General features: G+C 58.6%; 8 protein-coding genes across 8 annotated transcripts; all 8 read right to left on the bottom strand.

The window, feature by feature from the left end:
- Positions 1–1,191: 1,191 nt before the first annotated feature.
- On the bottom strand, positions 1,192–2,268 carry LMXM_26_2040 (conserved hypothetical protein; the record flags this gene model as incomplete). The annotated part of the gene is made up of 1 exon (XM_003876457.1): positions 1,192–2,268. One exon carries the CDS (start codon positions 2,266–2,268, stop codon positions 1,192–1,194), a length of 1,077 nt encoding a protein of 358 aa, XP_003876506.1.
- Positions 2,269–3,131: 863 nt separating this feature from the next.
- On the bottom strand, positions 3,132–5,510 carry LMXM_26_2030 (conserved hypothetical protein; the record flags this gene model as incomplete). Its single annotated transcript, XM_003876456.1, has 1 exon — positions 3,132–5,510. One exon carries the CDS (start codon positions 5,508–5,510, stop codon positions 3,132–3,134), a length of 2,379 nt encoding a protein of 792 aa, XP_003876505.1.
- Positions 5,511–6,238: 728 nt separating this feature from the next.
- On the bottom strand, positions 6,239–6,523 carry LMXM_26_2020 (conserved hypothetical protein; the record flags this gene model as incomplete). The annotated part of the gene is made up of 1 exon (XM_003876455.1): positions 6,239–6,523. One exon carries the CDS (start codon positions 6,521–6,523, stop codon positions 6,239–6,241), a length of 285 nt encoding a protein of 94 aa, XP_003876504.1.
- Positions 6,524–7,352: 829 nt separating this feature from the next.
- LMXM_26_2010 (conserved hypothetical protein) lies at positions 7,353–9,536 on the bottom strand (the record flags this gene model as incomplete). Its single annotated transcript, XM_003876454.1, has 1 exon — positions 7,353–9,536. One exon carries the CDS (start codon positions 9,534–9,536, stop codon positions 7,353–7,355), a length of 2,184 nt encoding a protein of 727 aa, XP_003876503.1.
- Positions 9,537–10,718: 1,182 nt separating this feature from the next.
- On the bottom strand, positions 10,719–11,765 carry LMXM_26_2000 (conserved hypothetical protein; the record flags this gene model as incomplete). Its single annotated transcript, XM_003876453.1, has 1 exon — positions 10,719–11,765. One exon carries the CDS (start codon positions 11,763–11,765, stop codon positions 10,719–10,721), a length of 1,047 nt encoding a protein of 348 aa, XP_003876502.1.
- Positions 11,766–14,250: 2,485 nt separating this feature from the next.
- Positions 14,251–14,931, bottom strand: LMXM_26_1990 (conserved hypothetical protein; the record flags this gene model as incomplete). The annotated part of the gene is made up of 1 exon (XM_003876452.1): positions 14,251–14,931. One exon carries the CDS (start codon positions 14,929–14,931, stop codon positions 14,251–14,253), a length of 681 nt encoding a protein of 226 aa, XP_003876501.1.
- A 4,188-nt stretch (positions 14,932–19,119) lies between these two features.
- LMXM_26_1980 (conserved hypothetical protein) lies at positions 19,120–19,740 on the bottom strand (the record flags this gene model as incomplete). The annotated part of the gene is made up of 1 exon (XM_003876451.1): positions 19,120–19,740. One exon carries the CDS (start codon positions 19,738–19,740, stop codon positions 19,120–19,122), a length of 621 nt encoding a protein of 206 aa, XP_003876500.1.
- An 822-nt stretch (positions 19,741–20,562) lies between these two features.
- Positions 20,563–21,423, bottom strand: LMXM_26_1970 (putative electon transport protein SCO1/SCO2; the record flags this gene model as incomplete). The annotated part of the gene is made up of 1 exon (XM_003876450.1): positions 20,563–21,423. One exon carries the CDS (start codon positions 21,421–21,423, stop codon positions 20,563–20,565), a length of 861 nt encoding a protein of 286 aa, XP_003876499.1.
- Between the last annotated feature and the right edge of the window lie 4,144 nt (positions 21,424–25,567).

Below are 25,567 nucleotides of genomic sequence, written 5' to 3'. Positions count from 1 at the left end.
ACAAGAGACATGCATGCATACACACTCAGGTGCACGCACGCATGCGCAGCTGCGCAACAGCTCCTCCAACAGGTCCCGTATTTGCTGCGCTCCATTATTCTAGACTCAGGCGGCGTGGGGAGAGGAGTGAAGGGGAGGGGGAGGGGCGTAGAATCAACTCGTCCACGTCCCCCTCCCCCACCAGCCCTCGCTCTCTCGCTGCCTGCTTGATGGTCTGCACACACCTGCACAGAGATACACCCACACCACATACCGCACAGCCGTCGCACAGGCTTGTGGTCGTGGCGCAGTGGCGTAAAATAGAAAAAAAAATGTGTGGGGAAGCAAGAGAAGCAAGAAGATCAACTAGAGAAGGAGAGAAATACAAGCACAGACTTCGACGGGGGCACACACACACACACGCACACGCCGTCTACTGACGAGGCAGTGAAAAAAAAGAAAAAAGGGGGCATCAAAACGAAAGCATATACCTAGGTATATATAAATAGATATAGAGAGAGAGGGAGAGAAAGGGGGAGGGGGGAGAGAGCAAGCATATATATATATATAGAACTGAAACAGCCCCCCCCCCCTCCCCGGGAGGGGGGGATGCGAGGTCAGCAGGAGGGCGACAAGCCGACAGAACATGCAGAACGGAGGGAGGGTGGGGGAGGTGCCAGCGTATCGGTAGCTATGTTCTGCCCATGTCGCAGTCCGTGCCTGTTTGCGTACGAAGAAGAGTGGGGGAGGAGAGAGAGCAGGTGAGGCAGCAACCAAAAGAGAAAAGGGAACAGGGAAACGACGGGCACGCACCGCAGTGTACCACAAAGAAATGCACACAAAAACGGGCAAGCGAAAGGAATAAATCGACCTTCAGAAAAGATGTGCAGCAACAAAGAAATGCGCTGGTGTCTGTGTGTGCGTGTGCGTGCGTGCGTGCGTGCGTGCGTGTGTGTGTGTGGTGTGTGTGTGTGTGGGATGCAGCCAATGCCTGCGTGAAAGTGAAGAAGGAGAGACACGCGCGTGTGACATCACCGCCGCTGCGCACGCCAAAGGGCTGAGGGACGAGGAGGGGGAGAGAGATTGCTACCTTGCTCGCTCAGCAAGCGTGCCACTCAATGTCCATGTGCTACAGAGCCACCTCGTACCCTCCCCACCTCCTCCGCTCTTGTCTTTTGCGCTCTAGAGCACCCTTGGAGTGGGCGTGCTCCGCTACTCAAGCGAGTCCACCACGGGCACGGTTCCGTCGCCGTATTGCCCATCAGCGCTGTCGTCGCCCTCGATGAGCACCTCGCTCTCTCGCTTCACAATCAGGCGGTAGTACACAAGCTGCGCCACCACCACAATGTCCAGAAAAACCTGGAAGCAGCCGCACACAATAAAAGGCAGCGCCTGTTTTGCATAGATAAAGTAAATCACCTTGATAATATCACCGCACACCCAGGTGAGGATGAGCAGCATAGTGAGCCCTTCGGTGCTGCGCCGCCGAGCGTTGCGAAGAATCTGCGGGAGCACTAATAGGGCCTCGATCCCGAGCGCCGTATACCCCACCACCTCAGCCGCGTTCTCCCAGACGCGGCGAATGGAAGCGTAGTAGAGCAGCGCCGTCACCAGCGCTGCGGTAGAAGCGATGACGTAGTTGTAGACAAACTGAGGCGGCGTGTTCCGAAGCAAGCGAGCTTCGATACAGTCCTCAATGCCGAAGAGGACCCGCATAAACTTGGAACCCCCACACCTGATGCCAGCCGATGGGGCAAGCGATGGCGGCGCGTCGCCCGAGCCCTCGTACTCGTTGTGCGTCGCGCTCGACGAGGCCGGCCACTCCGCAGCAGGCGTTGTGGCAGTGTTTAGTGAGGGGGTCGTGTCGTCTCTGTCGCTGCATGTCTGGTTTTGCTTTTCCGCCATCCCGCCAGTGCCGGCCGCAGAAGACGGCGGTGCCACTGTTGGAGGCTCTGCTTCCGCAGTCTCGATGATGGCGCCGGAGTCCTCGTCGTATGTGTCCTCGGACCGGGCGTCCAGCACATGCTGCACTTGCACCTCCAGTATCTTGCACAGAAGTGCCCCGTGCACAGCAACGCCGACAATAGCCTGAAAGAGGAGGGCTAAAAGAAAGCGGTGGCCAATATAATAGTAGATGCGCAGTGTGTTGCTTGTCAGCAGGATGAGAGACACGACGGGGGAGTAGCCTGCAAACGACTGCGTGCGGTGAATTTCTGCACGCTGCACACAGTAGCCAATGTGGGGCACGGTAACGAGCGCGATCTGAAAGCAGATTCTCACCACCTCCATCGTGGACGCGTGTACGTCGGGCTATGCGCGTGTGGGGGGGGGGAGTACGCGTTGACCACCTGACAGGTGCCCTGTTGCGGAGATGAGGGCAAGGGCGGGCAGATACGGCGCGATCCTTGAAGAAGGCCTTGTGTGGGAATAAAGAGAAGCACAGCAAAAGAAAGGAGAAGGCCCCAAAACAAGGACAGTGGCGCGCCGATGCTGAGGACGGAGCCAGATGAAAGGACGGCGTGTATGCGTGTGTGATGAGGGGAGGAGGGAGGGAGGGAGGAGGGGAGAGGTGGGAGGTGGTAGTTGGCTCGAGGGAAAAGGAGAGGCGGAGAGGTGTGGCGAAGCAACCACAACGCCAAAGAGCGAGAGAGAGGGGTGGGTAGGCACAGAGGACCACACACACACAGAGAGACACACGAGAGGAAAGACGTCATGCCCGTCTTCGGCCGCTCCCCGCAGCCCTGCAGACTCCATCCATCTTCCCTCTTCCCAAAAACTACGACGATGATCGTGCTGTCATCCAAACCTGCGGCCTCGTCATCCCTTTTCCTATATACGCATGGCACGCGTGTGTGTCTCTCTCCGAGTATGTATGTATGCATATGTGTTACTGCCAGCGTAGTCGTGCGCACACTACTGGCGGCCCAGCGCTTTGTGCGCGCTTCCGCTGCGTCTTCGCCGATGCATGCTGGTGTGTGTGTGTGTGTGTATCACAGAGGTGTTAGGAAGGACGACAACGAGTGCACTCAACGTGCGCTTTAGACTCAAAACAAAGAAGGCCACGGGACGGGAGCGCAGAGAAAGAGCGAGAGACAGACGCCAACAGCAGCTTGGGAGGGGGGAAGAACGGCAGTGTCGGCGGCTGACGCGCCTCACGCTGAGGTGCGTTGCGTACCTTCAGACAGCCTCTGCATGTTGCTGATGAGCTCGTCCGACAGCTTCAGCAGCCGGGTTACCGTCTCCTCAGCCGTGTTCGCTACCCACGAAACAGTCGCCGGACTCGCTGCCTCCTCAGCGGCGTCTGCAGCCGGGCGAGCGCCGAACCGTTCCCTCGCCGCTGCCAGCGCCGGCAGGTACGACTCCCGCAGCGACGTCTGCACCCCCTTGGCTGTCTGCATCACACTCATCTGCGACACTGTCGCCACACCCTGAGCGGTGCGCAGCGTGCTCCAGAGCACCGCATACACCTGCCCCACCAGCGCCGCTTGTTGCAGGAAAGAGAGTCGGTCCTCAGGGTGAATGAGTGCGCCGTCACGCGCCTCAGCATTGTCCTCTGCGCTCTCGGTGGGTCTGAAGAGCTCCGCCAGCTCAGCCCCGTACGCTGACGGCAAGGACATGACGCCCTCCGCCGCATCCTGCAGGATCGCCTGCAGAGCCGCAACCGCGTTGGCTGACGTCGCCGCCTCGTCGCCAATCTCCGCCACATTGGCCAATACCGCAAGCGACTTAGAAAGCAGCGTAAAGTCGCGGACGGTGTACGGAGTAGGGACGCCGCGGCGACACTGCGAGTGCGCGCTGCGGGTACCATGACGATCCTGGTGCGCGCTCCCGCTGCGGCGCTCTTGGTGTTCGATGTGGAGGCGGACGGCACACGCCAACGCCATGTTGCTTACCGTGCCAGCCGTCAGCACGTCCGTCACGCTCATCGCCGCCGTCGTCGGGTACACAGTGGAAGTGTCAGCCGTCGCGCTGTCTTGCGTCTCTTCCTCGGCGTCTCCACCGGCGCCCCCAGCACTCGCTGAAGCAGCGGCGGCATCCCTGCTTGTCAGATCCTTCCGCGACGCCGTCATGGCTTGCATGACATCCATCACGTACAGCCGGACATCGTTCTGCAGGCGTGCCAGCTTATCCGCGCCGATCGCCTCCAGCCCCTCCAGCTCTGTCGTCAAGAACAACGCCGCGTCGACGAGACACGACAGTGCCGCGACGTACTGCCGCTCCGTCTGCCCCGTCACCTGCAAGACCTCCTCCGTACCCCCGTCCGCCTCGTTCGCCACCACCATGCTTTCCTGGTTCGTGTTTGCAGCCTCGTAAATGGCGTCGAAGACCATCGGCAGGTTGGTCGGGCAGCTGCACACCGACTGCAGCGCCATCCAGCCCTTGTGCAGGAGCGGCAGCAGCACGACCACGGCCGTCTGCTGCGTGCCGGACGCACTCGAGAAATGCACCGCGCCGCGGCGACGTGACAAGAGCGAGGCGTCGTACGCCCCGTCGTTTCGGCCATCCCGCACCATCAGCGCCGACACAAACAACACTGAGCGCACAATGGCGTCGACGGCGATGTAGCTCGCTGTCTCGTAGTTGAACGAGATACCGCTGGCGTTCTCTGGCGCCTCAGCTGCTAGAACGCCAGTCAGCGCTCCAAGCGCGGCGTCGAGGGCGATGGTCGCCTCCTCGACTAGTCCGCGGATCGGCGCCGCAGTGGAAGCATCGGAGGCACGCGACGCGTTGTCCAATAGAAGCAAGACGAACTCGGCCAGGTGATCGACAGCACCGGCAGCTGTGGCCCGGGAGGCGCCGTTATGAGACATGCATATGAGGTTGAGGATCGCCATGGCTGTCCAGCAGCGGCCCTTGGAGCTGAGACGACGCGCTATGGCCAGAGTCCCAAGCACCAGCTCCACAGCGCCCTCTGCGACAAGGGCGTCGGCCAGAGGCTGTGTGTTGGTTGCACAGGTGCCATTATGGCAGGCCGCAGGGACGAGCTGACTGCTGGTGGGGGCATCAGCGCCGAGCTGGCACATATTGGCAATGCAACGACAGCATCGCTCGCGTACTTCCGGTGTGTGCGGGTAGGCGCGCAGCACCTCCGTGATCAAGTGTGGCGGCGCTTCTGGAGGTGCGGCGGCGTGTGGCTGCGCTCCGGCCACATCTGTCAAAGGACGGTTCGATGGCAACGGCGCGGCAAGACGCGCGGCCGCGATGTGCCTCGTGTCCTCGTCCGACTGATCGAGCTGCACAACGTGCTGCAGTGCGGCTTTGGTGAACGTCTCACAACCAGCCCGATAGTGCTCCGCTAGCGCTGCGAGCAGCTGTGGAAGAGGCACGCGCGGAGCTAGGGTCTGCTGCCCCTGCGCGTCGAGTACCAAATGCTGCGCCTCCGTCAGCGAGATCAGTCGCAGCCACGTACGACCGAGCATCGTCAGCTCATTCAAGGGAGCGCTTGTGTGTGTGTGTGAGTGCAGGTGGTGAGTGGGTAGGCGCGTGGCGCTCCCTCTGTGTCTGCAGGAAGAGACATATGCGCGCAGCATTGCATCAGAAAGCGAGGTGGAGAGAAAGATGGAGATGCGGTAGCGCATCGCTGTCATGAACGTCTTCGCATACGTGTGAGGGAGGGAGAGAGCTGGTTGGGTGGAGGAGGGGGGGGTCCTCATTGTCGAACAGCACGGATTGAGCAGACCCGCTCCATCGATGCACGCATCCCAGCCGCATGGGATAGGTGTGGTGAGAGAAACAGGGCCGTTTTCGTGCTACCCCGTGGCGTTGATCCTTCCGCCAGCGATTCGGCAACGACCTCTGCGCTGTGCCTCTGCGGGTGTGGGTGTGTGCTCCTCTCCTCCCTGCCCCCCCTTTGCCGCCATCCTCGCCCTTTCACCGCCCTACGTTCCCTATTGGAGTGCCCTGTCCCTCTGCCTTCACCTTCCACCCCGCCTCACTTTTTCTTCTGGGGAAGGCACGCGTTGCTTCTTGTCTTGTGCGTTGACAGTATACTGTTACACGTGATACACGCACATGTACACACACACAAGCGCCGCCGCCTGTCGCCGTCTCTCTCTCTGCTCAGCATCGTCCATCGCACCCATAGATCACAGGCCGGTGGTCGTCGCCAGCGACATCGCTCGCGCGACAACAAAGGAAGCAAGCACGAGCAGGCGAAGAGAGAGGGATCGACCCTGTACAAGACGCAGCACCAACTCACCATGGCACACAACACCCGCGCACACACGCTTTAGCGCTTCTCTACTCCGAAGCGGTCGAGCTACTTTATCTTCCCCTTCGCAGCGTTCCGCTTCGCTCCAGCTGCCTTGCCGAACTTGCCGCTATTGTTGTAGCCACCGGACTGGAACTTGCGCTGCGTGATCTTTCCCGACTTGGTTTGGACCTTGTCGTAGGAAAGCTTCTTGTGCAGCCGTGGGTCCTTCTTGGCCGCCATAATCTTAATACGGCGGTTCTGGTTGCGTACCTTGCTCTTCACCGTCTTAGGAATGAACGGCTTTCCGCGCATCTTGGCGGTTCTTCGACGCTGATTGTTGCTACGCCCCATCCTGCCAAGACCTGAAAAGAGGGCGGGGGAAGGGGGAAGACTGCGAGTGGCCGTGGCGGAGGGCTGTGTCACTGCGTGAGTGGCAGTGTTCGTGGTCTCCGCACGAACCAAAAAAAAAAGAGATGCCCTTGACGCGCACGTCCACGTCCACGTCCACGTCCACACACTGGGGCACGGGAGAGGCGGATCGAGTTGGCTGCGTGTTTGGTATCGCGTGCTCTGTCAGTAGGGAAGGAGAGCCCTGCACAGGCTTGCGATGGGGGAGGAGGAGGGGGAGGAGGGTTGGAGCAGAATGAAGGGGAAGGCTACGTAGAAGAATGCCACTTTCATGTGCGCCTCAGCTCATTCTGCAGACGAGGTGGGCTGCTGTCACCCGGGGCAGGCCGTCAAGAAGGACACGGAAGCGGTGCGAGGATGTCCGCAACGCATGCGCCATCTCCGCTTCGTCTCTGAGCCGCCCCGCATGGCGCTGACTCTAGACATGCTCGCTTGTTCATGTGAGATGGTGCTAGATGGCTCTCCGCGTGCACTTGATGCGATTAAATGAGAGGGATGTGGGATGGGCCGATGCCGTGGGAGGCGCGCATCCAGCAAAAGGGGGTCAACAGCGGCAGACACTTGCGGCCCACCCCATGGGTTGCCGCACATCCGGTGTGAGCGCACGATGCTCGTCGAGACGAAGCCGAACAAACAGTTCTATAACTCCGCTTCATGTTGCACGCAGCGAGGGTCGGGTGTGCGCGTTGAGAAAGCGAGGCTAGTTGTCAGCCACCCCACAGAGTTGGCAACTAGCTCTGTCGAGTTCTTCATAACCACCATCACACGCTCCTCAGTTGCTGTCGTCGCTGGAGGACGAAGAGGAGGCATCGTTCATGAGGCGTCTGCGGCCAGCACTTCGGTTAGCGCTGCCGTTTTGGCGCCGCCTCGACGACAACGGTGGCGGTTGCAGCGGTGTCCCGGATGCAGAAGATGAGGCGATGCCAAGCGCGCTGAGCTCTTCCTCGTCCTCCAACACCGCTAAACGACGCGGCTGAGCCGACAGCAGCTCTGCTCGGCGGCGGTCTACGGGCGAATGCGTCGTGCTCTCCTTACCCCCAGATGTGGGCACCCGCCTCGCTTCCTCCTGAGGCTGCGGCGACGGTGGCACCTGTGCGCTTCTCTGGTGTTGCGAAGACACCTTCTCTTTCTGTGGCCTCAGCGGCCGCACCTTCTTGGTCGCCAACGATGACGAGCCCGAGGACGTGCTCGACGTCAGTGAAGAGGCATCACTGGTGTCAGCAGCAGAGCGCCTGCGCTTGTGCAGACGGCGCCCACCTTCCTCATCCTCGTGGCGCACGCGGCGCCGCTTTCGTCGCTGTCCCTCGTGATCCTCATTCCGCGGTGCCGAAGCCACAGCATCACCTTCGCCATCAACAGCGTGCACTTTCTTGGCTGAGTCGTGCTTCTTGCTCTTTCCCTTTGCAGCCATTGCGAGGGCGCGGTCGAGCGACGCAGAACGGCTCCAAATGCGCGATGACGACCCCGAGGCGGCTGAAGACACCGATGACACATCGGACGCTGCCTCTGTGGCACCTGCGGCAGACCTCCGCTTCCTGTTCTTGTTGACATGCTGGTCTTTCCGCGCCGGTGCTGACGCGCCCGTTGACTGATGCTTCTTCTGCCGCCTCCCACCTTTCCCATTGCCCTTGGCGCTGTCCACATCGCTGCCACCGTCGTTATTAGCGCTCTGGCTGTCCCCCTCCGTCTCATCATCATCGCTGGTGTTCACGATGAATCCGGAGAGGCTGCTGGCGTCGTCATCGGAGCCGAAGTACTCATCCAGCTCCGCTCGCTCGCTCGAAGACGTGGTGCTGCGAAGGCTCGACGAGCTGCTGGACAAGTTCAGCGCTTTCGCGCACCGCTTGCAGACGTTCATAGCGGGTATCTTCTTGTCGGCCGTTCTGGGCCCTGGCGGGTGCGGCCCGCCACAGGCTTCGTGGCGCACCTCCTCACATTGAGTGCAGATGAGCAGATCGCCACCCACCTCGTGGCAGCCGGCACAGCGGCTCATGGTGATTAGCACCGGCGCGGTATCGGTGCGGGCGTGAAGAAAAGGGGGGTCTCTCCAAGTGCCGGCTACGGATGAGCCATCCGCTGGCAAAGCCGCCACTGCCGGCGTCTCTCGTGGGCGGCTCTCGTACGGGACGTTGGCTAGCGTGCTCGTAAAGGCACGACTGGCATCACAGCTGTTCACACCACTCGCAGCTGGGACACGTGATGAGGACGCGGCTTGTACCGCGCAGACAGAGGTGCCGTCGCCGCTGACCATCGCGTGCGACAGCGGCGGCCATGCCGATAGCTTCTGGTTGTCAGGAAAAACAACGCTCTCACGGGTGGAGGCGGCCAGGCTCTCCTCAGCACCGCGTTGCGACGCGCTCATGCCCCTTTGCCTGTATGCCAGGATGGGGCCACTCACTCCCTGCAATGCCTGCACGGCGAGCTGGGACGCCGCAAGGAGTTGTTGCTGAGTGCTCAATACGTAGGTGTACTGCTCTTGCTTACGGTGGTAGAGGCCCAACAGTTGTTGCTCGCGGCGTGAGAGGGGCGTGATGAGCGGCCCAAAGCATGCAGACGCGAAGGGCCTGCGCTGCTTCTTTGATGAATCTCGCGAGAGCGCTGAGGTGGTGCAGTTAAACAAGTACACGAGCAGGGCATCCACAGCCTCTGCTGCGGACAGAGACGACGCACGACAAACTCTGCCGCCGTTGGGATGGTCTGGTTGGCCGCCACGGCCCCTGGCCCGTTCGTAGGCCTGCAGCTCCTCGGGAAAGACCTTCGCTACTCGTGGCACGACGTATTGCAGAAACTCCTCACTCGACGACGGTGACGGGGCCACAAGCTCGCCTTCAGTGAGACCAGCTTGGCGATCCGGCGAACGATTACTATCAGGGCCTCCGACACCCACGTTGCCGGCAAGATAAAAGGGGTAAGCCTGCGCCAGCGCCCGCCACTGCTGGTTCGATAGATCGGCCATGGGCAACCTGCGATTACGTGTTAGAGCGTATGTGGGCGTGTGTCTCTCTTTCCTGGACTGTATCGCTTAGGACCGCATCCATGGAGGTTGGGGGGAGGGGGGCGGGCGGGGCGGGGCAGCCTGGTCGTCCGTCTCGTCACGCTTCTATGGTGTCGCTCTGAAACCCATCAGGGACGGGAGGAGACTCGCCAGCAGACGGCGAAAGCGGTGTTGTGAACGGAATATGTGGAGGAGTTGACGGCGGGAAAGGAATCACACGCGGAGTCCGGTGTTGACAGCGGAGACAGAAGAACGCCCGAAGGCAGACAGAGGTGAAGGGTACAGAGGCCGCGTGTCTTGCGACATTCTTCAAGTTTGGAAAGCAGCATCGCGGTACTAGACATGCCGCAGAGGCCGCTCTCTTCGTGGCGGATGCGTTTCGAGAGAGACACCAGCGCGCTGCCGAATGCAGCCATCTCGCTGCGTGTGCCCCGCATAGCCTCCCTCACTGTCCAGGAGCACATACGTCAACAAGCGGACAAGAGAGAGTAGGCGCTGTCGCCCAGGCAAGCGGTCGAGTGCAAGAGGTCTGCTTCATCAGTGGAGTCTCTTGCCTCTCTCTGTGCCTCTTTCGCTTGCACATACGTGATGGTCTTGTATGTGTGCATGTGTTTGCGTGTGTGTGTGTGTGTGTGTGGTTTCGCGGGGAGGGGGAGGGGGCTCACCGTCACGTGTCTGACCTCACCACCACACAGCGATGCCCCCTCCCCTCCGTCCACATCCTCCTCACGCCATTCGCACGGCATGCCGTCCGTGTGTCCCCCCTCCCTCCCCCCCTACCACCCACGAGAGATGCTCGCTGTGTGCCGCTGACAAAGACGGGTAGAAAAGTGTACCCACACGGGTGCAACGGGAAAACGGAGGAGGCCAAGGCGGAGGGGCGGGTTGAAGGCATGAAAGAGTCGCGCCCACCAACGTCACACCTCACCGCACAACAGACGCCGAAAGGAAAAACAAAGAAGAGCTTACAAACTACGTGCATGCGTGTGTGCGTGTGTGTCGGTCCCCCTGCGCCCACTCTCCACATATTTCTTTTCTGAGCTGCTAAAAGACGGAGAGTGCGAGGGCACCAAAGAAGAAAACGGGCGCGCCAGCTGCGATCAACAGCGGCAGTCGCCTTCATTTTTCTCGCCCGCCACAACTCTACTTCCTGCGCCACACGGTGCAGTGGGAAAACCCCAGCTGATAGTGACGAATATGATCGCGGATGAGAAAGGCCTCGTCAGACTCGCTCAGGAGCTCCAACTTACCCTGCAGAGCCGCCTTCACGGCATCCTCGCTGCGCACGCCGTCTTTGCGGCCGCCCAGCCAGCGTGGCTTCTCTGTCGCATCCTCCCACCACGAGTACGGGTCTGCGAGAATGAGAATGCCATCCTTAGCCAGGAGCCGCACAAAGCTCTTGAGCAGGCGCTGCGGGTCTGGCACGCGATCGATCAGATTAAGGCAGAGTACGCCGTCAAAGGTCTCGCCCTTCTTTGCCTGCCAGTACTTGACGTCAGGGTACAGACGCGACGTCGTAGTCGTGATCTTGCTGTCCTCCTCGAACATGTTCATGGCGTCACCGGCATAAAACTCGCAACGCTCCGGCCGCACCCCGCGAGGCAGCTCCAGCTCGCGCTTCTCCGTGATCTCGCCTTGCACAGGGGCGGTGTAGATCACCTTCTTGCCTGACGTCGGCTGGTTCACCACCTCCTTTGCGAGGTGAATGAAGACCTCCGAAAAGTCTATGCCGATGACGCCGCCGTCGAACAACTTGGACATCTCCAGCACCGAGGCGCCAGTTGCGCAGCCGATGTCAAGCCCACGCAGCTTCCCCTTGCCTGGCTGCAGGTAGGTGCGGAACTTGTGAGCGACGCGCGTCGGGAAGTCGTAGGCCTCGCTCACGGAGCGCAGCCGCTGCGTGTAGCTCTCGCGCGACGGCGTGTAGTGGAACTCCATGTACTGGCGCGCCGACGCCTCACTCTCGTAGATGTCGGAGCTCTTCGAATGACTTTCCGAGAGGGCGGCGTCGTTGCCGGCCCTGCCGCGCCCGCTGCAGCACCGTCGCATCACCTTGACACCGATCAACGTGGCGCCAGAGGCGACGACAGCCGTGAGGGTGACAGCACCGTACAGCTTCCGCTGCTCGGCTGTCCATTCCTTCGTCAGCTCATTGAGCTTGTCGGAGAGCCGCGCTTGAAGTTGCTGCATTGCCTCGACTGGAGCGAACGTGTGTCTGCGCGGGAGCACCGCCTCAACGCATACCGAGACCTAGGCACACGGGCTGTCGCGGACGGCGTGGCGCACGAACAGTGATAGGCGACTGACCCTCGCTCTGGGTGCACGAGGCAGGCAAACGTGTAAGCTGGCTGTTGTCCGCTACAAGGAATGCAAGTAAAGTGCGGAGAAGACGATGCGGCGAAAGGTTTCACGAATATGGAAAGTGTGCCTTCTCTGCCGTAGGTGGTTGGCGGTCGCCCTCTGCTTGAACGTGGTGCGTGGCTGGATATGCGCTGTGTGCGTGAGTGGAACTATGCATGTGTGCCGAAAAAGGTCGTGCACACGCCTCATCGGCCATCATGAACATGTGCGCAAGAGAATAGCGGAGGGAGAGAGGGTTTGGAAAGTGGCGGTAGACGAAAGAGCCTCCTCCCCCAAGGAGAGCAGTGGTGCGACGAGCCTGCGGGACTTGACGATGGCCGGCGCTGGTGTGACCGCGCGCTTAAAGCGAAATGCGGCCGCTGCGGGGATGCTAACGTGTATGTGCGCGCCGACCCCGCGAGCGCCCTCCGACGCCGGCTAGATCGTAGCAGTATCTCCCCACGCATGCATGCTTGCATACAGAGCGCAATCAAAGGGAAAAAAAGCCCGCCCCCCCCCCGAGAAGATGGGAGGCGAAAGGCTATCATGCAAAGGTGGCGTAGTCACTTCATCCTTCTCCGCCACCTTCACAAAACGCCGTGCAACCCCTATTCCCTGTCCCTCGCTCGCGCGCGCGGAAGCGTGCACACGCTGCAGAGTGTGCGCATTTTCGCCTCTCCCTTATATCTCACGACTGCATGGCTTCTCCCTTTGCCCTTTTCGATCGGCAGAGAAGTAATATAGTGGCGGTGCAGAGGGAGGGGGGTAAGCGCATGTGCTCATGTTTATGAGTGCCTCGCTCGCTCTCGCCTCCTGTGCATGTGTGTGTGTGTGTGTGTGTTTGTGTATCAGGCACACGCTGAACACGTCGGGGAGGGGGGAGGCCGACGCACAGAGGTATCAATCGCACCCGCAACGCTCAACCACGGCACGTGCGAGAGGTGAGAGACGACAACGACAACTGAAGCGAATGGGGGACAACACAAAGCAGCGAAGAAAAAGGAGAACTCCACAAAAACGCGCCAAAGGTAGAAACCGCCGATGCGTGAAGGGAAACCAGCCGTGGCGGAAGAGAGTGGAAGTCCGTGACGGAGTCGACGAGGTGACGAGGTACGGTGACCACGAAATGGCAGACACAAGCAAAGGAAAGGCGGTAATACAGACTGAGGAAGAGGGAGAGATGTAAACTACTCCGGCACAGCACAACAACGACTCCACACAACACCTAGTCACGCTACCATCCATAATAACAGGAGCCAAGAACCCTACCGGCAAGTAGGGGAGGGGGTCGCGAAGACATGCAAGAGCACCGGAGCGGAGCACGCACACTTGCGCGTCGAAAATGAGATGGGGAAGAAAAGAGGTGAGAAGCACTTGCGAACTACGCACCACACACGCACACAGACACACAGAGGCGGCCTTCCACGCTTACCCGCCTTCTGGAGATGAGAAGCGCAAGCTCTTCCCGCTGTGCAAAGAGTAGCACAGTCCTGAGTTCCGTGTATGTGTGTGTTTGTGTGTAGGTAGGCTATTGGTTGGCGTCTGTGTGTTGAGGGGGATGGGGCTGCTAGCCAACGAGGAAGGGGAAGGCCACATAATGGAAGAGCATCAGGCGATACACTCCGTGTGTGTGTGTGTGTGTCTGCGCCGGCTCCTGTAAGCCAGAAAAGGGAGGCTGTGCGTAGAGTAGGGATAAACTAATCATTGAGGAGAAGCAACGAAGGAAGAACACAAAACAAAAGGACGGCAGCGAGGCGTCCCGTCAGCATCTCGCACACTTCCACGCACGTGCAGAGGAGCGCAGAGGGAATAGATGTCAGCTACACTGCAAACAAACAAATAGGTGACGCACGCACGCACGCGACACGACACTGCACTACGTGAGAGAGACGGAAAAGATAGTGTGTGTATGGGGGGGGGGGGGGCAGAAGTGAAGCATTCCCCTTCCGCATCTCTGCCGCAGGGCGAAGGAGTACGTAAAGTGCCAACAATCAGATCGAGGCGCTGGAGGGCAGAGACGAAAACAATGAACGATAAAAGAGAGAAGCATTCATCAGTGGGCAAGCCCGCATTCACAGGAGCGGCAACGCATGCAGGCAGGAGACAGAGAGAGACACCAAGACGCACACACACACACGCATCACCGTATGGGCGTCTGGAAGTACGTCGGTGTGTGCGTGTGTGGGTGTGTGTGTGTGCGTGGGTAGGCAAGCACGACGGCTGATCCACTCGCAGGCACCTCCTCCCCTCCCTCACACGCCATCTATCTCTTCCCTTTTTTTTCGTCAAGCGCACCTCTTTTGTTTTTTTGGCTGTCCATTCCTCCGCCCCATCTCTATGCCGCAAAGCCAACAGAGATGAAGAGCCCACTTGTCGTGCGCTGCGTCCTCGCATTCACCTGATGCTCGTACGAGACGGGCTCTTCACCGTCGTCGGCGTGGTCCTCGAACTCAGGGCCCTCGGCGCCGACGTTGGCCCGACCAAAGAAGCTAAGGTTGTGCGAAGGTGTCCTTCGGTTCGAGCCAAGCATCGGCTGGTCGTCCTGGGCTCCGCTGTGGCCAGCGCAGGCCTTGACTGGCTTACTCGGCCGCTGCATCTTCTGCCGAGGCTCATACAGCGCCTTCACAAGCGTCCACTTGGCGGAAGAGAGCATCTTCTGCACCCTGTACTTCGACACGTGGACCTTGTGGCGCACCGTGAACTTCGCGTCGAGGTGTGTCGGCGTAACAATGAAACGAAGGTTGCGGATGTTCTCCTCTGGCTCATTTGTGGCCTCCGCGGCATCCTGCATGAAGGCCTTCGTCAGCTCATCGCGCTTCTGCGTCAGCGGGATATCCCAATCACGGCCGTGGAAGTGCAAACTGTGGGTAGTCAGCTCAAACCCAAACTGATCAATCTGGCGCTCCGGGCGCGGGAAGCGGAGTCCGTCGATGATGCGATCACCGCCATCGCCGTCGCTGTGCTGGGCAGCCTTCCTGCGACTCTCGCTGTCGTCGCTGTGCACAGACGCCGGCATGGTTCACGCGGGCGAGAGGAGACAGTTTCGATCGTGCTTGGGTTTTGGGGGAGGAGAATGGAAATCCTGGTGATCGCGATGATGAGAGCGGATACCTTTCCGAAGGACACAGGTGTAGGCCGCGGAAGAGGAAGAGTACACGTATGCGTGTATGCGTAGTCCTGAGTGTAGCGATGTGCGTGAAGTGAGTGGTGTGCCGCCTTGTGTCGGTACCTTCTTTTTCTCGTAATGTGCTGCTTAGCGGCTTCATTTTGTGCGCATGCGCGTACAGAGGCATATACGGGGAAGAGGGGAGAGAGCGGTGGCAAGGGAGAGGGGAGGGAGTGGAGCAGATGACGCAGCAGCGTCGTCAAGGGCTCGGACAAGGTCGCGGCTTGACAGGCTTGCCGAATGCTCTCTAGCATCGTGCTGCTCTGGCATCCACCGAGCACTCAAGCACACAAGACGTCACGCACACCTACATCGAGTGAGCGCGTATGTCCCGAAACAGGCACATACACACACACACACATGCACATACATGTACTTACATATACACCTACAGACAGACAGAGAGACGCACGCAGGCCTTTGCCGAACCAATACAAGGCCCTGCACGACCACCACTCCCGGGCACCAGGGGGGAGAGACCCCAGAAGAACGACTAACCGCGTCACAGCACCCCACTTGAGGGCACGAAAAAACGGCCAAATGAAAAAAAAGGAGAAAATAAAAAGGGGGGAAGAGGGGCGGTGATGATGGGCGGCATCAGGCGCGTGAGCACCACCCACCGAAACACATAATAATACGGTATATGCAACTTCGACCAACGAAGGAGGACACGCAACAACGTGGCAACACATGGGAAAGACGGATTATGGCCAACATGGAAACGATGCAGAAAAAAAGAGGAGCAGGGAAAGGACAGGAGAGGATGAGCAAGAGCACACAAAAAAGGGAGAGAGAGAGACAGACAGAGCACAGCGAGCGACCACGATGCCATCACACGTGATTGTACCCCGTGTGCGCGAGTGGGGTATGATGGTGCTGCGCGTTCCTTTTTTACACTTCTTTTTTTTTTCGTCGTGGAGATTCTTGACGTCCATTCCTTCGCTGTCTCTTCTCCCGCGCCTACGGGTGGCGGCGGCGGTGGTGGAGAGGGAATATGAATTGCGTGAGGTGGTGTGCGCAATGAGGATTGAGCTTGCAAACCCGCGTTGCGCACGTGCAGCGTCCACCTTCCATTGTTTCCCACCTCTCTCGCACGCAAGCAAGCAGCTCAGCACACACACATCTGAAGGAAAAATGAGAGACGCACCAAGTTTCACAGAGCTGTGCATAAAGTGCACCCAATGTGCTCTGTCAACCGGAATAGCACCGATAAATAAATAAAACGAAAGAATGAAGCGAATAACAATCACATGCGCGCATGCACGCAGGCACCCATACACCATCATCGAGGTGGTGCCTGCGTTGGCCTATCCGCCTGCGCCTTTGGTACGCCAGGGATCAATGACAACGGTACAGCAATGGTAGGAGTCGTGGGACGAGCTGTGAAAAGAATACGTGGAAGACGAGCCGAGCAGCGGCAACAGACAGGAAAACGAGAGTGAGTGAGAGCGAGAGAGCGAGATCATTCTGATCTGCAGTGTCGTCATCTTCCTTGTTTGGCCCCTGCCTTTTCGTTTATCCGTTTTGTTTTCCTCGTTTTCACTGTGACACGTATCAGCATAACATACGCGCGTGTGTGCAACCACCCCCGCCGCCGCCGCCGCCCCCCCCCGCTGCTGCTGCTGCTGCTGCTGCTCGTTTTCTTTTTTGCCTTTTCTTTATACATATATATGTGTGGGGTGTGTGTCTGCTTCGAGCAACACCGAGACACACGCACACGCGCACATACATATATCGGAGAAAAAAAGAAAATGTGGGTGCATTCCTTGGGGGAAAGGGGGGGGCGTCGCTGCTGGAAAACAAGCATAGGCCATACACATGCACACATAGCTACACGACACACACACACACGGCACAACAAAGACCAGAGGCAACGAAGAGTTGGAAGTACTTGAAAAAAAAGAAAGGAAAAATGAGAAGAACGAAAAAGGGGGCCCTCACGCGCGCACGCACGGCGACACAAATCTGTAAGGCACGGAAATAAAAAAAAACGGAATGCGGATGAGGGTAAGTGCCGTTCAGCGCCGCCACTGCATCATGCGTGACTCGTCCTATTGCTTCTTGTCCCTCGTGCATGCTGCCCTCGATGGTGCTCCAGTAGCTGTGGCGTCTCTCGCTCTGTCGCTTCTCTGTTTTTTTTGGCCTTCGCCTACACCCACTGGGGACACGCTGGGAAGGCGGAGCCGAAAAGAGAGCCTGGGTCACTCCGTCGCCCTGTGCGCTGACTGACTGAGTGACCGTGTGTGTGTGTGTGTGTGTGTGTATAGGAGTGCCTGCCCTTCTGCCCTCTCCGTCCCTCTCTCGGCTTTTGTTTCTTCACCACGGGAGGCAGGGAGGAGAAGGGGCAACAAGAGAGGGAGGTGCACAAGGCAAGCACAAAGCCGAAAGAAGGGGGAGGGGAGGAAAAGACAACGATGAGCCAACAGATGGCGTGCAGGAGAGAGGGGAGGGGGAGGGGGCAATCCATTTTTCTTTGATTTCGTTCGTTTCTGCATGCGCCTCTACGTTCCACAGTTACGGCTACGGGTGCTGATAAGTTTGTCTGTGTGTGTGTGTGTGTGTGTGAGTGGGTGGGTGGGTGTCCGGCAGTGTGCGGGCGTACACTGCGGAAGAGAAAGAGAGGGGAGGTACTATCACATGGAAAAAGCCAGACCCCCTCAGCTGGGGTAGATCTGCACGACAGAGAAATGCTGCGCGCGCACCAAGACAGACTCCAACACAGGCGCGCAGAAGGAAGAGATGGAAAAAAGACAATGGGAGAGGAACGCCATTGCCTCCAGTATGGGTGCAGGAAGAGGCAAACACCCTAAGAAAAAAAGATGTGGAGTCGGCATCACATGGCGACGTGGCAGGCAAAGGTGAAAAGGAGGAAGAGCCAAAGGAAACAAACCCGCGTCACAGCAAAATATAGCGATACAGGCAGCGACGGCGTGTGCTGCGTGTGTGCTGTGCTGTGCTGTGCTGTGCTGTGTGTGTGTGTGTGTGTGTGTGGTGGTTGCAAGAGGGTGAGGGAAAGGCGGCGTACACACGCAGGCGAAACAGAGAGAATGTATAGACATAGATACATTTATACACATGCCCACGCACACATGTATACGCATACGTATATATACATACATACATATACACACACACGTATATGCCTAGATAATATAATACATATACATATACACATATATAATACACACATACATACACATATACATATATACATGTATGTGTGTGCGTAAAAGATTGGAAGAGACACAAGTCAATTGAAGAAAAAAAATACCGCAGAAATGGAAACAGACCGGAAGGGAGGGAGGGAGGGAGGGAGGGGGGGGGGGGTATATGGAAGAGTCGTCATACCACATTCTCGGATAAAAGCGCTTCCGCCTGTCACACAGGTACGCGCTGCGTGACACGCGCTTCCCTTCTTCTTTTTCCTTTTCTTGCTTCTTCTCTGGCTCCTCCGCCGAAGTCGGCGCCACCTCGGCTGTCGTCATCTCCGCTCGCTCCATCCCCCTCACCGCACCCCCAGTCCTCCGGCCCACACGCGCGCACGCTTCATTGCCGTGGTCACGCATGAATCTTTCGTCACCCGGCCGTCATTCGCTTCTTCCCCCGTCACCACCGCCACCGCCCAACCGCCGCACGCACACGCCCAATTGCAGTCTCTGTTGTTGTTTTCTGGTTGGGTGCTCGCCTTGCGCTGCGGCGGCGCAATGGGATGCGGCGCGTTGTTTCCGTTACGCGCAGCACATGACGAGGGGTCTCCTTGGGCTCCGTCTTCTCCTTCGGTGTGTCAGCGAATGGGTGGGTGGGTAGCTGGAATTATCACCGGGCACTCACGTGGACATGTGTTGCGGTGAGCCAGGCATGAGCCTCCTCTTGCGTGTCTCCCTTCCTCCCTCCCTCCCTCTCACCCCTTTCCATCTCCCCGTTGCGGGCGTGTGGCAACAGCGGCGGAAGAAGCAAGCGAGAGAGGTGCGCAAGCGAAACGGGGGTAAAAGTGTGTGCGTGTGGGTACGCCTGTGCGCGCGGCCGTCTGTCTGTATCTCACGCCTTGAAGCTTGTGTACCGCTGGCAAGTCTTGGGGAAGCTGTAATTCTGGAGCGAAAAGTGGATTTCCTTTTGACGTGCGCGGCTGTCGCTGTACGTGACGAACGTCACCTCCATACAGTTGCTCATCCTGATCTTGAGCCGCTTCGCCTCATCGGCCATGACAGCCGCGCCGTCCCTGATGTCCTCCATAAAGCATGCCACAATCTCGGCGCGGCACTTGCGAAGCACCTTCGCCCACTTTTCGCCATGGAAGCGCACCGTGTGGCGAGTGCGACTCACGCGGAGGCCCGCCTCGCCTTTCATCGGCTTCGACAAAACCACAACCGCGCCGGGCAACGCCTCCCCGCAGGCCGCCGCACCGGCTTGCTGCAACTTCTCGGAGGACTCCGACAGTGGCGCAGCGGGCTCGTGCGAGGTGTGCGCCTTCGCCGCATTCCCACGCGCGCTGTAGTCCCCATAGTACGGGGTCGGCGGGGCCTCCACCTCCCAGTCAGGCGCGTTCACGTTCAAGCTCTTGCGACGACCGGCTGCCAACGACGCGCGGCGTGACTGGACGGAGGAACGGCGCACCTCCTCGGGCATTGGGTGCCAGATACAGCCCTCACGACGGGACATCGTTATGCGGTGCTCGTGGGGTGCGCGAAGGGGTGGAGGAATAGAGAGAGGGGAAAAGAGGCGTTGGCAGTGATGGAGAGAGTATGCGGCGTATTCGAGGTGGCGGGTGCAATGTGCGGAGGGGCCGCTTGAACGAGCAGCGCGGCAGCGTGTTGCTACCAGACGAAGAAGAAAAGGGATTGCGTGTGCGTGTGTCCGTGTGGGGAGGAGAAGAGGAAAGGCCGCCAAGTAGAGCGAACGAATGTGGGAGCGCAATGGGCACACTGGCAGTGTAGAGCGAGGCAAGACAGAAAAAATATATATATATGGAAAGTGTGTCACACAGAGGGTAGAACGGAGACGAGAAGGGGGAGTCTCCCTGTTGGGATGAGGAAGAGGTGAGATGAACCGCGCGGGGGGAGGGAGAAAGACTCATGCCTACACTCGTCCTCCCACATACACACATACACACACACATAGGCTCAACAAGAGAGAGACGTGTGCAGCGAAGAACACGACGGCCACACACGCATCCGTATCTACATGCGCACGTATGCGGCTCTTTTGCCTGCCTGTCTGCGTGTACGCTTTTCTTTTACTGTTGGCTTTCGTTATCACGTGCGATGATGACGGCAACGCAGCCGCCTCTGACACGTCGCACACTCCAAAAGCGCACATGTGAATGGCGCGCCGTGCATCTTTGAGGACCCTCAATGTGACTCGTCGCATCCGCATGACCGCGCCACGCGCGTGTAGACTTGTCTGCCGGCTTGGCGAGGGTTTTCTCTCTTCCTTTTCTCTGGGGGAGAGGAGGGGGGGGAGTTGCTGATGTGTTCGATTCGCTCAAGATCGAAGCGACGACAAACCCTTCGGCTGATTCCGCAGCGCATCCTCCTGCATCGCCTTGGCTTCCGCGTTGTCGAGCATCGACGCCAAATTCGCAATCTCCAAGTTGGCAGGTGCCTCTCCATCTGCCAGCGGTGCCTCACCGCGCTGCGCACGCTGCTGCTCCACAGTCGCCCTATGCCGCTCGTAGTCCATCATGCGGCGCAGCAGCTTGCTGTAGCTCTCAAACCACTGGAACTCCTTCGTGGTGTAGTCGGAGAAGCGCCCCTCGGGGTCAATGAGGTACATGATGATGGAATGGTCCACTAGGTAGTCGTCCTCAGACATGGCCTCCTCATCTGGGATGGCGAAGTAGACGCGGTACTGCCGAGCCGCCTCCTCGACCTCGGCCTGCGTCCCCACCAGGCCCATGATGCGTGGCGAGAAGTCGCTCAGGTACTCGCGTATCTTCGCCGGCGTGTCGCGCTTCGGGTCGAGGGAGATGAAGATGGGCTGCCAGTAGTCCTTTCCAACCTTCTTGTCGAGGTGTTTGATGACGCGGGCCATCTTTGCCATCTCCTCCGGGCACACATCAGGGCAGTTCGTGAACCCAAAGTAGATGTACAGCCACTTACCCTTCATGTCCACATCCGTGACACGCTTTCCCGTCTTGACGTCGACCAAGCTAAACGGCCCACCAATGCTGGGCCCCTCTGGGCTGTCGAAGGATTTCACCGCGCGCAGCTTCGGGTCAAAACGCATCTGCTCCCGGCGAATCCGAATCGATACGACAACGGTCACCACACCGAGCGCCAGGAATCCCAGCGCCCACAGCATCCACACAGGGTTGTCGCGCATCTCATCCACGGCCTCGCTCATCGTCCGCCCTGCTCGCTCCTCGAGCTCGTGCTTTTCGACGTACTCGCTGTACGTGTAAATTTGGCTGTCCCTCTGCTCTGCAACGCGGATGTGAACCGGTTTCTCCTGGTCCACAATGTCGATGTCCTTGCCGCCGCTGCGGGCGGTGTTGGAGGCGTACCGCCAGCTTCCAGACAAGGCACGGCTAAAGGTCGCACCCGACTGTGTTGACGAAGCGGTCACGATGGGGACACGACACACGTTGTAGCGACTCAAGACACACCGGAGAGCAGTGGTCGGGGAGCCGATACCCTTGTTGTGTGTGGAGCGAGCGCCGGCGAGCACGACGAGCCCCACATGGCACGTCTTGCCAAGGCGGCGCTGCGTGATAAGCCGCCGAGTGAGCATGTGGCCTAGTCTGCTCCTTCGGGTGTGCTGTGCTTGGCTTTGCTTATGAGGCGGTGGCAGAGATGATGGCAGTAATGACGGTGATCGTGTGCGCTTTATGTGTTGTTTATCTCCTCGTTAGTTGTCGGACGGTTCTGTGATGATGGGCGAAGTGGAGTAAGCGAATTACGCCCACCCGGCGCCGTGACAGAGAGAGGGAAAGAGTGAGCCGCAGCCGTTGCTGCAGCAGAAGCAGCAGCAAAAATAACTTCGAAAGGAGGCACCGTAGTGTGAGTCGCTGCCCCCTCCCTCCCTCCGAATACTTCGTTGATGCAGTGGCGCATGCGCACACGCGCGAAGACGTCAACAGAAAACAGAGCCGACAATGGGATAGAAGAGTAGAGCTGAAGCTCGATAAACTGCACCGCTGCGGATGACAACACGAACACCGAGAAGAGCACGATTGCATCTTCTCTTCTTTCGCTTGTGTTTGCATGTGTATACATCCCCACCTGCGCCTCGGTGACGAGGAAGAGGGAGGGGGTGTAAAATGGGAGGCTGATGCCCATCAAAGCTGACGTGGTGGCCTAGCAAGAGTGAGGGACGGGGATAAAGCCATCGAAGTCTCTGGTAGCGGAGTGGGGCGTAAGGGGAGGGGAGTTGCAGAGGTGCCTTCAAGGCCCGCACACGTGATGGCAATCGCGTGCGGTCATCGAAACAGGACAACCAAAGTCTGGGTCTTCCCCTCCCCGCCCTGAGCCCCCCCCCCTCTCTCCCAGCACAACCTTTCGCGACATCGTCTCTTGCACATTTCGTCGATGTCACCACGAGAAGGAGAAACAGAGAGAGAAGGCTCCGCCTGTTCCTCGTCCCCCCCCCCTCACTCACCCCTGTGAGCCGCACTGGCCGCTCTTTTCTTCCTCCCCCTGCTAACGGGCAACCAAAATTTACACAAAAAAAAACGGAAAAAAAGACAAGTACATGTGCGCATAGTGCGGGCCGCTGATCTACAACGCCCCGGAACGCGTTGTGGGCCTTTTATGTGCTCTGTTTCCTTTGCTTGCTTGCTTGCTTGCTGTTGTTGTTTTTTTTGGTCGGCATAACTTTTCCTGTGTTTTATTTTCGTTTTCTTCTTCGAGGGGGAGAGGGAGGAGGGGGGATATCAAGCCGAAGAAACTTGTTGGGGGACTCACGGTTTCGCAGCGCGTGCACGCGTGTGTGTGTGTGTGTGTGTGTGTGTGTGTGTGTGTGTCTGTATGACGTGTGTGTTCAAAACAGACGAGGACCACCCGAAACAACCAAACAAAGCAAGAGAGAGAGCGCATCACCACGCACACACACACGTATGCACGCACACACGCATATATATATATACCTACCTATACATATTTACAATATGCGTGAATGTATATATATATATAGATACTGGCAACACCCGTGCCTACACAAGGGAAGGGGGCGGAATACAACTTCTATTCTGCGGAGAGTACACGCTGCACGCATGGCAGTCGGACGTGAGGGGCGAGGTCGACGCCGTCGTGATTGATGGCGTTGAGGACAAAAAAAAGCATGTGCGTGCCGTGCCGTATACGTGTTTGCCAGACACCCTCAAGAAGGAACGCACCCCGACGGCGAAATGAGAGGGCAAACAAAACTGGACCCAAACAATGACACCACACCAGTGACAGGAAACCGCTAAAGAGGAAAACAACTACACACAGCCCATATGCCCATCGTGTGCAATCCTCTCGACACTCCGCATATTCAAGTGGGGGAGGGGAGGGGAAGGCGAGGGGGAGAAGGCAGGCACTTGGGGGAGGGGGGCAAGAGAGAGTTAGGTGCCCAGGATCGTCACACAAACAAACACGGACACCTGCATCATTGCACTCTCCTCTCTCTCCTCTCCTTTCCTCTCCTCTCCCTTTCCCGCGCGAACTCTTCCCACTGCGTCTCGTCGAGGTCGCTCACTGCTGATGTGTACGTGGTTGGCGGTACGGTGGGCAGAAGAAAAACGCGCAGGCAGCCCATCGACCGCCTCCTCTTTGTTTCTATTTTCGACACGTGCAGCTCGTGAGGGTCGAACAAAACAAAAAAAATTGAGGGATGCCGGACGTGTAGGGAGAGAGACGCACACACAGACACACAGACACAGAGAGAAACAGGCATAAGAAAGTAAATAGTAGAGATGGCGACAGAGCAAGGCGTCCCCTCTCCATTCCCCTCCCCACACACACACAGACACAGACACAGACACAGACACAGACACAGACACAGACACAGAAGAGAGGAGAGGGGAAGGGGGGGCCTTCGTGACAGGCGGTACAGGAAAGGAAAGCACACATACACACACACCGAGAAACAAAGAAACACACCCACCCACACACACACACCTGCCATCACAGCCTGTGGGCTGTGTCCACGCTGCTGCTGCGCGCCAACACAAAGACATTCCCTCCTACAGACGGACTTATAAAGAGTGTGTGGAGGGAGAGAGAGGGTCGACGACGATGTAGTGAAAACATGGCCTGCGCATCATCATGCAGCACGCATGCGCAGACTCGGATGTACGGCGAACAATGTAGAGAGAGGATGACAGGCACCCACACACACACACAGAGACAAAGAGCAATAGACGAACAATGCGTAGTACAACAGCAAGCGAGAGGGAGGGGGGAAGGCATTCTCGTGATGATAGCCATTTCCTTCAACTCATTGCGAAACGGCGGGTAAAAGGTGGGAACGGGACGCTACTCGATATATACATATACATGTAAGTATCTGTGTTTCCTCAAGCGTGTCATTCTCCCACGAGCTCGCCAGCTAATAGACGCACACAGTCACAGCTCATCTACCGGCGCTCCCCTGCGGCTACACCCGGGTCGCCTGGGACAAATCGCCTGCTGCCGAATCGGGTCATGCTTCTAACACGCTCCCTGTGTCTCCTTCCTCGGCCCTTCTTCCGAAGCGTGCCGCGCGATCGGCGCCACACGGAGACCCGGGTGGACTGCATGCCGCGGTCCAGGCGGGACGCCTTCAGGGCCCTGCTTGATAGTGGAGACGGTGGTGTCTGTCGTGGAGGCAGCAGGGCGTGGCCCAGGTGAATGCCGAATGAGCTCAGGGAGGCGGTCGGCCAGACTCAGGTCAGGGCCCTCTGAAACCCCTTACACCCTGCCTGTATGCCATGCCTCTTTCCCCGCCGCTTCAAGCCGTGGCATCCCGTAGTATGACGTGGAGACTCTCCACACTGGAGTCTGAAGGACTCGATGGTGCAACTCGGGGTGCTCTGGTCATGCTTCTGGCATCTGTGCGGCGTCCGTGCAGACCTGGTCGGATGTAGGAGATGCCGCATGCCTCGCACACACGCAGAATGAGATTGACCGGTGTGAATCGCTTCGCGCCTTTTCCGTCCATCGCCCGTGCTCTTTGGAGCTCTGCCTGGCTTCTTTTTTTTTGGACGTGGCACATGTCAGCTGTGGATGGCAGCCCCAGCGCGCAGTGCTCACACTTCTGCATCCCGGGGCCTGTCCCAGGACGGTGGTGTCGTCGGGGGAAGAGGGGCCGCCCACTGCCTGCATCTGCCACTTCCGTCGTTGCCCCGGGGACGTGTCTGGATGGCCTCCCCCCACGTGTCGCGACAAGTGGGACGCTGCTATGAGTCTGTGGAAGCAGGAGGAGCCTTCCATCCTCGCCTGCATCCGCACGCCTCTGACAAGAGTGGGTGTGCCCAAGCATAAGGGGCCAGTGAATAGACATGCGCCTGCCCACAAAAAATTCATAG

Source organism: Leishmania mexicana, chromosome 26, assembly GCF_000234665.1.
Source record: "Leishmania mexicana MHOM/GT/2001/U1103 complete genome, chromosome 26".
Taxonomy (NCBI): domain Eukaryota; phylum Euglenozoa; class Kinetoplastea; order Trypanosomatida; family Trypanosomatidae; genus Leishmania; species Leishmania mexicana.
The sequence above is the reverse complement of the archived record's forward strand: the minus strand, read 5'-3'. Positions and strand labels throughout refer to the sequence as shown.